Source organism: Lathamus discolor, chromosome 14, assembly GCF_037157495.1.
Source record: "Lathamus discolor isolate bLatDis1 chromosome 14, bLatDis1.hap1, whole genome shotgun sequence".
In the NCBI taxonomy this organism is placed as follows: Eukaryota; Metazoa; Chordata; class Aves; order Psittaciformes; family Psittacidae; genus Lathamus; species Lathamus discolor.
This window is the reverse complement of record NC_088897.1, coordinates 10,107,183-10,122,293: the sequence shown is the minus strand read 5'-3', so window position 1 is coordinate 10,122,293 and position 15,111 is coordinate 10,107,183. Positions and strand designations below refer to the sequence as shown.

Genomic DNA, 15,111 nt, shown 5'->3' with positions numbered 1-15,111 from the left:
TAGAAGCAAAAATATGAGTATAATTCATTTGAAAGTGCTTCCTCATTCCTTTTTGTACCAATGCTGAAGCGCTAACGCTCAGGACTGGCAGTTAAGTTACATGATGCTGTTTCTTGTCAGCAATATGCCTAAATCAAGTTTGCAAGAGAGCTGTGAGTTGGCAGCTGAAACCTCACTGGTTTTCAATCACAAGCACTGGCAGAAAAGGGGTGTGAGAGGGAAAGAGCAGAAGCTCTTTGTGGTGCTGACATCAGATGACCTAATGTCTGTGCTCCTCTCTCTCTGCTTGAGTAAGCTATAAACAGAGCTGAGACAATTCATACCAATAAAACGGAAATGTTATCATCGTTATCTGAAGTATGCACTTGCTTGATCTACCAAACAAAGACATCAAAGTGACTTGACACCCCCTTTGGGACTGGAAAGTTTAGTTCCGCTCCGGCATATTCACAGAACCAAGTAATTCACTGCTTGGATTTGGAGAGTTTCTTGCTAAAATGACCAAGAACTGCTGATCATTTAGCGTTCACCTCCCTGCCCAGGACACTGCAGGCTACCAAAACTGTGTCTATAGACCTGCAAGATCAAGGTTAAGAATCCTCAGTGTGGTATCTGCAAAGTGATGCACTGTGGTCAAGTCTTTCCCAATCCACTGAGATACAACAGGCTACTTCAGAGTATAGGGTTCCCTCTCTGGCCCTAAGCCTGCCTTATAACCTACTGGGCTGCCAGGTGGGAGGAACTGAGTTCTGACCAAACCTTAGTATTTCCCCTGTTGCTCTTGTGAATAGAAGAAAGAGGGATTGTCATGAGGGCTGTATTACACAAAGATGGGTGCTCCTGCTCTCAGGTGGGGAGGACTGTGAGTCCCTTTCTCCATGGGAACTTGATGTGGCATCTGGTGCCGGAAGCTCTGTTCTAGTGGGTTTTGCTACCCAAAGAACTTCTCAGTGAATACAACAATGTGTTTATAATGCTTCTTGACCTTTCTAAGCTCTACACTCTGAATATTGCAGATCTTCAAGCTATTATGAAGAAGCAGTTTCTCTTTTTATAGAAGGAATAATAGTATCTACTCAAAGAAGGCATTAGACAAGACATTAATGTTCTATTAAAAAGAGTAGGTCATTTCAGGATGCTGTTAGTAAACCTGCTTGGTCCACAAGGAGTTAATTCTTTACTGGATTTATCAGTTATCAGGAAAATTGTCTCAAGAAAGTACCTGGTCTGACACTCTTTTCTGCTGTCTCCTCCCTTCTTTGTTCTCTTCCTTCTTTCTCCGATTACAGTTCCAAAAACAACACCCAACCTCCCGAGGTCAATGGTTAATATTCCCAAGTGTTTATATAGCCTCCAGCAGCAGAGCTTGGTTCCTTCAGCACTGGGCCAGCTCCAGCACCATGCCTCGCTTCTTGCAGGTTATCCTGGCCTGCAAGAAATACCTGCTTGCGGTGCTTATACCCCTCTTGTTTCTTCCCCTGCCTCTGGCTGTCCCTACCAAGGTAAGAGCTCTTAAACTGAATTTGATCTCCAAATCTCTCCTTAGAGTTGTTCCTTTAAAATGACAGAGCTGAGGCGAACATACAGATCCTTCCTCAGAGACACTTCATTTATGGCTTGAAGATCTTTTTTGTTTGCTGAGCAGACTCCTTTGACTACTGGTAGTGAGGGAATATAGAAGCCATGTGACGTAGACGGATGAACAGATACATCTGTGATAACATATTCTAGAAGAATGCTCAGTGACAAGTGATTTTGTGGCTTTTGCTTTGCTTCTGCCTGATGTAGCAAAGGACTTCCTGTGCTGAAGCTCATATGTGTGAACCTAAGACACAATTTAAGGCTCAATTTTTAATTCCCCTTCTGCTTTCCTAAAAGAATGCACTCCATGTTTTGTTTTTTCTTTTCATTTTTTCCCTTGTGGTCACTGCCAGATAGAAGAGGCATTTTCCTTGGCCAGAACAAGGCACTCTGATACATGAGAATAAAGTAATAAATATTTCACTCTTTCTTTAGCATATTCCTATAAGAATCTTTCCAAACAGTGATTTAAAACTGAAATTGTCCAGCTTCGGAAGACACTTTGCCTAGAATTCTTTCTTTAACTCCAAATCCCTGTAGCATTTGTTGAGGTATTTCTGAGGCATTGATCACTCAAACGCAGCGTGCTGAGCAGGCAGACTGCCAGTGCTCTGACTTACTTCTAAGCCTCCCAATCTCTTCATGCAGACAGATCTTATCTCTACTTTTCAGGTCTTCTATTGCAGTCCCAGCATTAGTAAGTCTCAATCTACCTCGCCTGTCACTGCTCTTTGGACATCAAGTCCCAGCTCTTTCCTCTGGTCTCTGCTTGCCCCCAAATCCCTGCTGACTCCCAGTTTCTAGTCTTCTTTGTCAGGCTCCATCCTCACTCCAGTAGTTCTTCCTTGTCTTTTCATGCAGCCTGTCCCAAAGCCCTTTCCTCCTCACAGCAGTCTTTTTGGAGCTATGTTATCCGGGACTTTGGAGGTATGGATTGCAAGCAAGAATGAGAGTATGGCACTGGCTTGAGGAGAAATGTGGTAACTGATGAGGAGTGCCCTCTTATTCCCATGCTATGCAAAGAAAATAGCTTTAAGTATCACTTAAACCTTAATAAGAAGAAAAAACAGGAAAAAGACTTTTATTTTGCTAGTTAACATTCCATAGTCAAAAGGGTTCCTGAAGTTAAAGAGATCTGGCTCAGAACAGTTTTAAGTAGCCAGAAAGAGAGAGATGGGTTTTCTTTGTCCTGAGGCCAAACTTGCTGGAGTCATTGTTACCATACAGGAAGTCCTTTGTATTGGCTGTGGAATGTTTTGTTTCAGTTCCTCTTTCAAAATTACTCTCTTTGGTTTCTAGGTAGTCACTTATAACACAATAAATTCAAACTGTCCTGGACTTTTCCCTTTGCAATCTGTAAGAAGTTTTCTTGTGTTGGGGTTGTGCATCGTGGTATGTTAAGCAGGAAAAGCTGGTGCCTCAGCAGGAGGGGTTGTGAGCACACAACCTACAGAATGGAATTTCACATTTTTCTCTTCTGTTGAGCTATTAACCTGAGCTGTAATGACAGCTCTGGGCACTAAACTATTACAAATGAGAGCAAACAATGCTCAAGGTTTTGTCTAATGACAGAGAAATGTCCTTACAGGACAATAGGTCGTGTCAAAAGCCTTGTTCCAGCTTCTACTGGGAGCCTGTGCAAAGCAGGCTGAGAAGAATAGCACTGGGCCTACAATATATGTTCCAAAGCCCTGCCAAGGTCTCTCAAAAGACATCCACTGGTGTCTATTAGGATAAAAAAATGGGGGAAAAAAGGATCATCAACATTGAAAATTGCTTTAAGTGTTTGACGGGATGTGTAGTTAAGGTTTTGAATGCTGTCATTCAAAAATAAGGCTCAGAAAGGCATCTTGTCATCTCTTCCTGAATCTCTTTCAGGTTTACTTCTCCAACCCTGCAGCTTTGGTAATTTACCACCTAGATTGTGATCTTCTTTCCTCCAGACTTCTCAGCTCCTCTGTTCATCCTTTCCTGTCACCAGCTCTATAACTTCCAGGCCATGTCCAGAAGTCCTCAGCATGTTCTAAAGCACCACAAGTTTGATCCTGCAGGCAGGCATTATCTCAGCTCCTCAGTTTAATCCTCTGTAATCTCACCATTACAACGTCCATCTCTTCATTAATGATTTCCTTACTTAGCATCACTACATATTCATTCAGGTGAAATCAATTTCATATGGATTTCATTCATTCATTCATGCCCACCCTTAATCTAAGTCCACAGAACCACTGTTTTCTTCCTTTGGATCTGCAGGTACCCATTATTGTGCCAGCTGCAAAATGAGGAAGACACTGTAACCCGCAGTATTACTTTTCCTTGCTCTCTTCATCAGCCCATCCATGTGAAAACCTGTTGTGACAAGTTATCTAGTGTATAGGGACTGAGTTAAATATTTGTATATAAACCTTGGAGTGGTTCTCCAAAGAATTAAAGTGTTTTCTCAGAAAGAGGAACATGAAATAGGGGATCATACCTCCTTCAAAGAAACAAGATAGAGTCAGTGGAAGCTGAAACTGATCTGTGACTGGTTTGTCAGTGAGCCTTTCAAAGTCTGTACTAAGCTAAAAATCCAGTGAAGAACAGATAAAGGTATTTAAGGTACAAGGAATCTAGGCTGTTGAAATGAGTCGGGGTTCACCTGAGCCATGTCCTGAAACACGTGGAGAAAAAGGTGGGGAAACCTTGGCTGGCTCAGTACCTGTTTCTGCACCTCCATCAGCAAAATCCTGAAGCCTGTGCAGGGACTGCCAATCCTTATCATGAAGGGTTCAAAGTCATCAACTTGTTTCTTTTCCTATGGTTCTTTGTTTTCCCCATTGGAGGCCCCCATCTTTTCCTCACAAGGTTGTTGAATTACTTGTCAGTTGATTACAATCTGCATAGGCAGGAGGATAGATAGGAGGGGAAGACAGAGAATAACATTTTCTCTAACCCCTTTATCAGGCAAGGAATATAATTATGGGCTGTTGCTTTCTCAAAGCTTAAGTAAGATGTACAGTCTGTTCTGATTGCATGTACTCTTCTTCTGTCAGGAGGCCAAATGTGGTTATGTTATCATAGTGATGGCACTGTTGTGGTGTACGGAAGCGCTGCCGTTGGCCGTCACAGCTCTCCTCCCTGTCCTGCTCTTCCCGTTGATGAATATCATGGATTCAACAGCAGTAAGAAATCTTACTCTGTACAGGTTTGCCTGTGTGCTTGTTGGTCAGCTTGTTTGCAGTTTATTTCTAAGGTGATTTTCAGAGCAAAGAAGAGCAAATGGCACTACTGGTACACAGCAGTCATCTGTCCTCTCCATAGAACAGGATTTGCATGAGCCTAGAGTGAATTCTTGGTGGAGCTGCTAATCTGAATCAAAGCAAATCCACTGTTGAGATGCAATCCATAGTTACTCCATACTAATGTCTCCAGAACGAGATCCTCCATCAGAAGATGCCTTCTTTCTTGGCTCCCTGTCACTGTTTTCTCTCCCTTGTTCCATGTTACAGGTGTGCCAGGAGTACCTGAAGGACAGCAATATGCTTTTCATTGGAGGATTGCTGATGGCCATCGCTATTGAGCACTGGCACCTACACAAGCGCATTGCTCTGCGGGTCTTGCTTATCACTGGTGTGAGACCAGCCCTGTGAGTAACACTGTGGGATAAAGGACTTTATGGCATTAGTTGCCCGTCATCTCCCATGTGAATCTGCAAATTGTATCCTGCAAATGCTTTTCTACAGTCCAAGTGAGTTAGAGCCAGAGCAGACCTTGCAAATGGGGATCCTTTGATGTGTTACAGACTTGGTGTGTCTTTCTGGAATGCCAAATGGCTTTAGGTGGAGAAATAGCAACAAGTCAGTGCCAGAAAGAAAAGGGTGCTGCTAGGCTTGGCCAGAAGCACAGCTTTAGAGAGTCAGGAAAGACTCCAGCTGAAACACAAAAACATACTCTAACTGAGAGAGAAGAGGAAATATGGGGATGCTTGTTTTGAAAACAACAAATGTTTACCAGCCTAGATGTTTAAGCTATGAAGAGGCTTCATGGCCCTATTTAATTTGTCTCAGATCATAAGAAGAGGGAATAGTGAAGGAAATTACAAAGCAATAGAATAAAAACACATACAAGATAAAGCCCTTTTCATCTGATATATAATCTATGTCTCATCTAAAGAATAAATTTGAGACAAATAACAGAGTAATACTGAAACATGGATTAGAATTTTATATGAAGAAAATCTTAAATAATAGAGGGGATAAAATGCCAAAAAAAAAAAAAAGAGAGATCATCTTCCTTACGGCTTAAACTGATTGCCACTTGGGATCAAATTCAGCTTTCCTCTTCAAAATACATGATAATACATTAACATGTGTTGTTTAGGTGGAATGTCTTCCTCAGAAGCATGTAGAATAAGCAGGACACTGACTGGATAAACTGCTTCAAGCTCCCAGCTTCCCCTTTCCTAGTGCTAAGAATGTAAAAACCTAACTGGCTGAAACTGTTAAATCTTTCTGTCATTCCCAGAGCAGACCAGGGTAGGAGGAAGCACTGGGTGTGAGTTACTAAGCAGTTTCCAGACCAAAAGGTTTGTAAGCAAAGCTTTGCAATGAAGAAAGGGCATCACAGAGCTGAGTTCTGAACTGACTTTTCCAAACCTTTTCATGTCAGACTTCTCATGGGCTTCATGGTTGTGACTGCCTTCCTGTCCATGTGGATCAGCAATACTGCCACCACTGCCATGATGATCCCAATAGCACAAGCAGTGCTGGAGCAGTTGCACAAGTCAGAAGCAGAGTCTAATTCACCTGGCCAAACATCTGAAAAGATCAATAAAGCTTTTGAACTGCAGGAAGAGTCAACTAAGCCAGGTAGCTCCAAAGAAACAGAGGGAAAAGGTGAGTGGGTTATGGGTGGTTTTCTCTTTGGGGTAATGGAGGATGACCTGAGGCCTTCTTCAATGTCATTAGAGTTGTTAGTAAATTCTGAAAGAAGAATGTACCCAAAGCATTCTGACTGCACACAATGGCATTTATGAGGCTCTTCCATGAACCAGACAAAAGCATATTAAGATCTACTGACTTGCTGAAGTTACAAATAGATTGAAAAGATGAAAAGATGATAATTAATCAACAAAACAGCAAAATGTGTAAATTCTTACTTACCAGAAGCCTTTATATTAGGTTTGATATTTCCCTCTATAGTTATATTAGTTCAATTGTTACCTACTGCGTAACTTATCAGATAATAGGAAATTCCTGAGGGAAAATTTCATGCCAGAAGGGTAGAGATTAAAATGATCTTTCTAATCCAAAGATATGCAATCATACGACAATCTCTCTTTACCAGCTGTCTTGCCTTCTTCCCCTCTATGAGACAACTCAAAATGCAAATCTCAGTGCCAGGAGTGAAGTGCTGGTATAGAACAAGTTCTCTTCAGTCCAACTCCCCTGTCTCTGTTGTACCTCCTGGAATTCTTTGTCTATTGTGTCCTAGCCTTGAAATACTGAATTATGCAGGCACAAGATCTTTTCCTACCCAGTTTAGCTCCTGTAACACTTTTGTTCCTGTCTTGGGACCTAGGTAATAGTTATGCCCTGACAGTCGAGGAAGACAGAAAGAGAAATGAAAGTCTGCTAGAGGACAAACACAAGAAATTCAGCAAGGGAATATCTCTCTGTATTTGTTACTCAGCCAGTATTGGAGGGATTGCAACTCTAACTGGGACAACACCAAATCTGATACTGCAAGGACAAGTTGCTGAGTAAGTCTGGCTGAATTTGGGGTTACATACCCATTAAAGTGCATCATTCTGCCACAGCTGACCTCCAGCCAACACAGAGAAGAAAAGTACCCATTTGGTAACTTTCTGGGAAGTCAGCTTCTCTTCCTTAGTGGGTCTCAGTACCTCTGCTTTTTTGAATCATTAAATACAGAAGAGTGCAGAATTTTGGATGCTAACAGCCATCTACATTCCACAGGCTCTTTCCTAACAATGGCAATATCATCAACTTTGCCTCTTGGTTCTCCTTTGCCTTCCCCACCATGGTCTTGTTACTGACTTTGTCATGGATTTGGCTGCTGATACTGTACTTGGGCTTTAAGTAAGTACCCTTTACACATTGTATTACAGCTGACAGGCCTGTTATCAAGTATTCGTTACATGTTGGAACACAAGTGATGCTTTTAGTGATGAGCTTATGTTTGAAAGTCAGACAGCAAGTGACAAGTCCTCACATACAACAGACACTACCAGGGCAGCATACTAAGTATCTATTAAAATACTGTAACTTTGCCTCTGAGGAATCTGATCAAACCCCTGCTAAGTACACTTGGTAGATGAAAACATGAAGTTATAACTGCATACAACCTGTTCTGCAGCATTGCTTTCAGGTCCTGAAAGACTGTTGTGCTTCAGACCAGGAATTTAATTTCTACTTACACTTGGTAAATACCTTTGTGATAAGAGTTGCTCCAGACCTAGAGGATTAGTATTGTGCCATTCCCAGTGCTAATCACACCATACCACCAGCTTGCATTGCCTACCACTTTAATACTTAGCCTATCACTTTTGGATTATCCCCATCCTCCTCTCTTTTAAATTGAAAGAGTGCTGTAATACCTGAAATATATAAGACCACCACTTTCAGCTGGAAATTCCACTTTTAAAAGTCTCCTTTTCCACCATTTTAAAAAGCTTGGCAACTGTTTACTTCCTGGTGATCATGTAGTCTTGACACTCACACCAACATTGCTATTATTTCCCCATGTGTCCATATAGCACCCATGCCTGTCTGTAGAGGATGAGTTTTTAGGGGCAGGAAGCTCCTCTCTGGTCATCTTGGTAATAAACAGTACAATGCAGTTACTATCCAACACCTATGGCTGCTGATGTGATAATAATATATATGATTTCTATATGCACATATAAATACATCTATCTAAAAGATAATATGACCGTGTATTCCATTTGGATTCTTACCTCTAAGGATATCTGGCAAATTTCTCCGATATTTCTTGTCCATTTTCTTCTAGTTTTCGTGAGAACTTTGGGTGTGCTGCAAATGCCTCTGCAAACGCAAAGGAGCAACAGGCCTATGACGTTATCAAGGAAGAGAACAAGAAATTGGGCTCAATGAAATTTGCGGAAATAGCAGTTTTGGTCCTCTTTGTACTACTGGTAGTGCTCTGGTTTACAAGAGATCCTGGCTTCATCCCAGGCTGGGCAACAGTTCTGTTCAGTGAAAATGATACGAGGTATAACCCCTTCTCCTCCTCACAAAGTAAGCTAGATTTAATGAAAATGAGAACAGAGCTGAACTGAATATCTGCCTGACCTCTTGCAGCTATGTCACTGATGCTACAGTTGCCATCTTCATCTCGGTTCTGTTGTTCATCATCCCTTCTGACATGTCAGTCAGTTTCAGAGACAATGACCAAACAGGTACGTTTACATTAAACAAGAGTTCAAACTGCTCTTCCTGCATAGCTGTAATGCTTTAGGCTAGGCAAGGAACATAGCTAATGAAAGTTCTCTGGTTTTGTAATTTAACTAAGTAGGAAACACTTACCCCAGCAATGTTCTGGACACTAGTACACACATCTGTAAAAGCTGCTGGAGTCTTCAGGAGAGAATACATGGCTTACCAGATATGTTGCCATACTTCTCCCTCCCTCTTACCTGTACTCTACGATGCCTTTTGGAGCAGCTACACATCACTCATAAGTATTTTTGCAAGTCAAGTTTTAAATCTTTGTTGATGACTGCTGTAAGAGATAATTCCAGCCTACTTGGATCTTGCTGGCATAAGTGTTTCCTGATGTTCAGACTAAACTCACCTCCCTCCAGGAAGTCCTCTTTTCTCTGGAGGATGCAACAATGGCTTACAAAATCTTTCTGAGTTTTAGGCAGCAAGCCAAGGATCCAAGCACCCCCAGCTCTCCTGGAGTGGAAAGTGGTTCACGAGAAAATGCCATGGAACATTGTGTTTCTGCTGGGAGGTGGCTTTGCCTTAGCCAAAGGCAGTGAGGTAGCACTCCTCTGCTTACCTGGTACTTGTGTCTCCCTGGGTGTTTTGCATCTTGTTTTCCATGAGTGCTCTCCCAGAACACAAGAGGGCATGCTGGTAGCACTAAACATGCATCTCCTCAGCTAGTGGCAGTAGGACAGACTTCCTGTGATGAGAATCCTGTGATGAGAACAAATCCTTATTGTTGCTTGTGCAACTGGGATGGTACTACCAATCCAGGCAGCACATTAACTATGCTTCTAGAAGAGTGGATGATTAAGAAACTACCCCAACACATTGAAGATTTTATTAAATAAACCTTAACTGATGTGGAAAGAATGAGGAGATGATGTGCCCAGGATGGGTCTCCAAACTATTTCAAACTAACTCCTTATGGAAATAGGATTTAAATTAAATTAGAAGACAAATGTAGAGCTAGCTGGAGAACCTTCAGGAGCAGATAAAAATGCTTAGATTAAAACAAAAGGACCTGAATACTGATCTTGTGTAATAATGACCTGACCAGAAAAATAATTATTTGCCATCAATAACATACTATAATGCAGTATCTTTTTCTTATTTCAAATTCTTTGGAAGGGAAAGCCTGTTTATTGTTATTTAACCTACCAAATGATTGTATCTGTGAGCGTTGCCTCTTACCTGTTCTACAGAAAGCAGTTTGCATGAGAGCTCCTATAAGAAGGGAAGGTAGAATCAACATGAGAAATGTAACTGGACAGTGATGTGGCTATTTCTTCTCCAGTCTACTATCCTGACAGACCTCTTTCCTCTGTTACAGAAGTCTCATCTGTCCTCATGGTTAGGAAGCAAACTGAGTACTCTGCAGCAAATCCCTCACCCAGCTATTGCTCTCCTGTTGTGTCTCCTTATTGCCACTTTCACTGAGTGTGCCAGCAATGTGGCCACCACCACCCTCTTCCTCCCTATTCTGGCTTCAATGGTAAGTTCCAGCATTTCAAAACACTCTTATAAGAACAGCTTTCAACTCTTTCGCAAGCATATATCTGCTCAATTATAAATAACTGGCGAACACAGTCAAGCACTGGTTCATGTATCTGATCAGGAATACAAGATTTATAATCTACCGATATGCATGTGGATGCATATATACTCACATATACTGTGCTTAGTTCAACCTTTCTAAAACCATTGCTGCTGAAAAATAAAGGGATTAAATTCATTGGCATATTAGACTTTGCCTTCTGGCCTAAACAACCTCATGAGGTCACTGCCAGCTGTACTTGTTTTTTCCTATTTGTTCTGCATAGAGACAGCACCAGCAGCAGCATTTGCTTCCCTGCAACATTCCATTACTGTATTTCACTCCGACCACTGGCCTTCCAGAAGTCTCTGAAGGTGATAGCATTAGTCAAGCTCGATGACCTAATTCAGATTTTTGCATTTCCACAGGAGATTCCTGTTGCTGGGGTAGACATAGTTCTGCAGCACGAAAAGCTGGTTCCAGACAGAAACTGCAATAAGCTCCACCAAGATCTGTTTGCATAGGCCACAGTCTCCAGCTAACCCCTAAACCACTCACCTTCAGAGCTTGGGCTACCCTGTTTCCTCTGATAACAGAGTTTTGTTCTTAACCAGTTTGAAGCAACATTTTTTCCTGCTTTTAGAGTGGAGTACAACCATTATTAATTTATACTGCTGGAGCGATCAGATTCCACTGTCAGGAACACAAAGCACTGACCACAAAATCACTTCTTGCATTTGCTGCATACAGACATTGGCTGGGTGTTGCTAAAGCAGAACCACATTTCAGAGGCGGCAGTGTTTGTAAAAGAATGAGGTTTCTGACATAACAAATACAGTCTCTGCCAAAAGATTTCTATGTGGGTTTGTCTATCAAAACCATCATATTTGCTCTCCCTCCTTGCACAGGCTGAAGCGATCTGCCTCAATCCACTCTATGTCATGCTGCCCTGTACACTTTCTGCATCGTTGGCATTCATGCTCCCAGTGGCCACTCCTGCTAATGCTATTGTCTTCTCATATGGACAGCTCAAAGTGATAGATATGGTGAGTGAAAGCATGTTCTTTTCAGAATTTTCATCATTATAAAGAATAGCAGCACTTATAAAGATGCCCTTGAGCTTTTAAAGAACATGCAAGGCCTCTTGAAGATGTTCCAGTAAGATCTTGCTGTCAATGAGAAATGACAATGCCTAACTGATTGAAAAGGCCAAAGGTAGATCATAGAGATGTGAGAGTCCAACCCACCTGGACAGTCCTGCAGGTACAAGGGGAAAGCCCAGCCCCTGTCACTAGGCTGCCCTGATGCCCTTTCTCACTATATTAGGGAAAGACTGACAAGGATACCATGTCTCTTGATAACTTTTCTAACCTATGATTGATCCAAGAAGAAGTCCAAAGTAACATTAGAGACAGACATCAGGTCAGAAGAGAAAGTCCCACAAAAGTGGATTAAAAGGATTTCAGAACATCTAGTTTTATCCAATGGAAACTCATTTTTCCCTAACACGAATTATATTTGTGAAGAAAACCAACTTTGGTGTAATTGGATGGAGTTCTGATGGAGTTGTAGAAAAGGTCAAAGATAAAACCTAACCATACACAAAACCCTAATCATCAAGGAATTAAAAAGAACTCGGTTCATCTTGTAACCTTTCTCTTTTATAATTCCAGGCCAAATCTGGGTTTGTACTCAACATTCTAGGAATTCTGACGATAAATCTAGCCATCAACACCTGGGCTTCATCTTTGTTCCAACTGCAGACTTTCCCATCTTGGGCAAATAAGACAGGTACATGCCCGTAATATGGAGAGGCAAGAAAGCAACAACAGTTTCTGTTGGAACTGCAGTGAGAGCAAGACTATCATCTGCATGTGTTTTGCCAAGGCACTGGTTAAGAGACAGGCCTGTTCTGTGGAAAAGGACAAGCCACCTACAAGCAAAATCACTTGGTTGATAACAGCAATAAAATTGCCTACCAGCACTGTTTAGCTGGCAATTTCGTTACCCCAGAAAAGGTAACCTTTGGCTTTCCAACTGTCCCTGGTATCTTCAGGTTTTCTGTCTCTGCAAGGGTAGATTTTCCCCAAGTGCTACATTGCTTTTCCAGCTCCTCCTGCAGAATGTGAAATCTGCAGCAAGAAAGAAGAGAGGTGTGTATATAAAGAAGAGACTCTACATTGCTGGTCTCCTGATCCTGATGAGTATACAGTCTGCTGTGTATATGTTCAAGATGTACATGACTGTTAAATTCTCTGTGGGCATTCCCAGCAAGACATGTGCTGTATGATTACAGACAAGTCCCATATTGTCAGCTCACTCTATTACTTTGAAACGTATTTATTTGCAGTCCACTTATGAACGTAAAAGACCATTTTATTCCTAGAATGTCTCTCCCATTGTTATTTATGTAAGATTACAGCTTGTGGGGTCACGATAAGAAGAGCAATATTCTTCTGAGAAGGAGAGAATCCCTGTGTCCTAAAATATACATGATTGAATTAAAGACTTTTTTATGTACCCCTGTGTTATGGAGAATTTTCCCATTATATATCAGTGCTTTTGTCTTCCATGTACCAACTGCTTGTGTGTGGGCTTACTTAAAATATCTTTAAATCACCAGAGAAGTTAACATAATTGATTTACTCTTATTGTTAAAGTAATCATTACTTCATTATTAAGAGTCCAATTTTCTTGGGATCTCAAACCCAAGACCTTCCTTTACAAAAGCCTCTAATACTGTTAAATATTTAATCCTATTTTGCTGGAACTGACTTGCAGTTCCTAATGACTGAACTGACAAAGATACTAGAATATCCAAAGACACTTTGTTAAATCAAGCACTTAGTGCCATAAATGGGCTCAGACGCACCACTTATACAATAGGTGCCCTCGAACCCTGCACTAAATGCTTTGTTTTGTTGTTGCCTGCCCAAAGTTTGTTGCATTTCTGAAGTCCCACTTGAACCCTGCAGGTTCAATGAGAGTGAAAATGCGTGAATTTCACTCTAAAATAGCATGCATGCTCTTCAGAATCTTTCTTCTTTCTTTCTCTATGGTAATCATGAGGTGACAAGGACAGAGTGCAGTGTACATGTGATTTACGAGATGTCAGAATTCACTGACCTGCAGTGGTCTATTTCCAGTTCCAACTGTCAAGACAGTTCTTGTATCTGCTGCTCACTGATTCCCTTTGCACTCATGGCTTCATTGCTCTGAAAAATCACCTACTCAGAAAGAACAGTTTGGTATTAATCCTTCAGTGGCTTTGAAAGATAGCGTTTGATTTGACATGTGATAGGGATCCAATAAACTATCCACAGCACGGGAAGGAAAGGCATTTATTCTCTTTTGCTAATGAGCTCCGGGGTAATTGATTTCAATCACATAATGACTTGCTCAGGCCACTGCTAAACCACTCACTCACCTTCTTTCCTTTTGCATTTACCTCTATCAAATAACATAAATCTGTCTAAATATTTTCATTACCCTGCTCACCCTGTGTCTGAGCACCCAAAAATGACAAACTCAAGCAGATGATTTGCTGGAAGCCTCTCCCTTCTTTACTCTTTGTCTACAACATCAGGGCACTGTGCATAGCTTTTGTTTGCTTTTTGTTTTCTTTGAAACACTTGCCCAGAGTTTACATGTCCTTCTAAATTACTGCTTAGCTAAGCAGGAAATGGAGCATTCTTATAACATATCCCATCAGCCTCTCCTTCCAGCCCTTTAAAAGTGTGTTATGATTCTTTGAAGTCTTTTCTATTAGTCTACATTATTCAGAAGCTGTGGTGTGCATAAGTACATGCAGGAGCACAGGTGCAATCTTTATGGCAATCTCAATAAGAAAGAAGAGAGACATCAAGTAGCACAGAGTGTCATGGGGCCAATGCAATAACACTGGGTGTTCCATGTCCATTAGCATGTATATCAAGATTAGCGACTTACCAGAAAAGGGCTGCAGTGAAAGTTACACAAGGGGGATGTAAAGATGCTCAGCTCCCAGAAGAATAGGGGTGAAAAGCTGTAATCTGGAGACAGAGAAGTCAACAATAATGTCAGGGTATAAGCAGAATGGACAATTTCATTATTAGCTTCCACCTTGAAGTGATGGTAGTAGCAAGTATGCACTGGGCAGTTTATTGCCCTGGGTGTGTCTGAGCACAGGAGTAGTTGAGGTGCAGCTAAATATAGTGTGCTTGTGCAAAACCCAGTAACACTATTAAAAACGTTCATCATTTTGTAAGCAAAGCAGGTAGAAAGTGTTTCTAAGCCCCATTATTACACAGATCGCCTTTGAAGGGTGGTTCCCCATTATGTTTCCAGATATTGCCCTCAAGGAGTGGCTCTATTTCCCATTGTGTGATCAAATTTCACAATCTTCTGTGAAACTGCCAGCTCAGCACCTGCTGTACTTAGGTGTGATTTCCAATGCAGCTCTTCATTTTGGGGTTGACACTCAGTTGGTTTTACATAGGAGCTGTAAGTGATAAATTTGTTAATGAGAAGGGGCTGTCTGCCTCCTTGCCTGCCTTGTCTAAA

The 15,111-nt window shown here is 41.4% G+C and overlaps 1 protein-coding gene across 2 annotated transcripts; it reads left to right on the top strand.

Moving 5' to 3' along the window:
* The first annotated feature begins 1,387 nt into the window (after nt 1–1,387).
* On the top strand, nt 1,388–13,089 carry SLC13A2 (solute carrier family 13 member 2). Of its 2 annotated transcripts, XM_065694368.1 has the most exons (12): nt 1,388–1,502; nt 4,614–4,742; nt 5,070–5,206; nt 6,229–6,455; nt 7,141–7,321; nt 7,539–7,661; nt 8,593–8,814; nt 8,904–9,001; nt 9,466–9,587; nt 10,366–10,527; nt 11,478–11,615; nt 12,243–13,089. In XM_065694368.1, the coding sequence occupies exons 1-12, from the start codon at nt 1,401–1,403 to the stop codon at nt 12,372–12,374; spliced, it is 1,773 nt and encodes a 590-aa protein (XP_065550440.1). In that variant the 5' UTR covers nt 1,388–1,400; the 3' UTR covers nt 12,375–13,089. The 2 variants fall into 2 exon arrangements, with proteins under 2 accessions (XP_065550440.1, XP_065550441.1); XM_065694369.1 differs by lacking the exon at nt 4,614–4,742.
* The last annotated feature ends 2,022 nt before the right edge of the window (nt 13,090–15,111 follow it).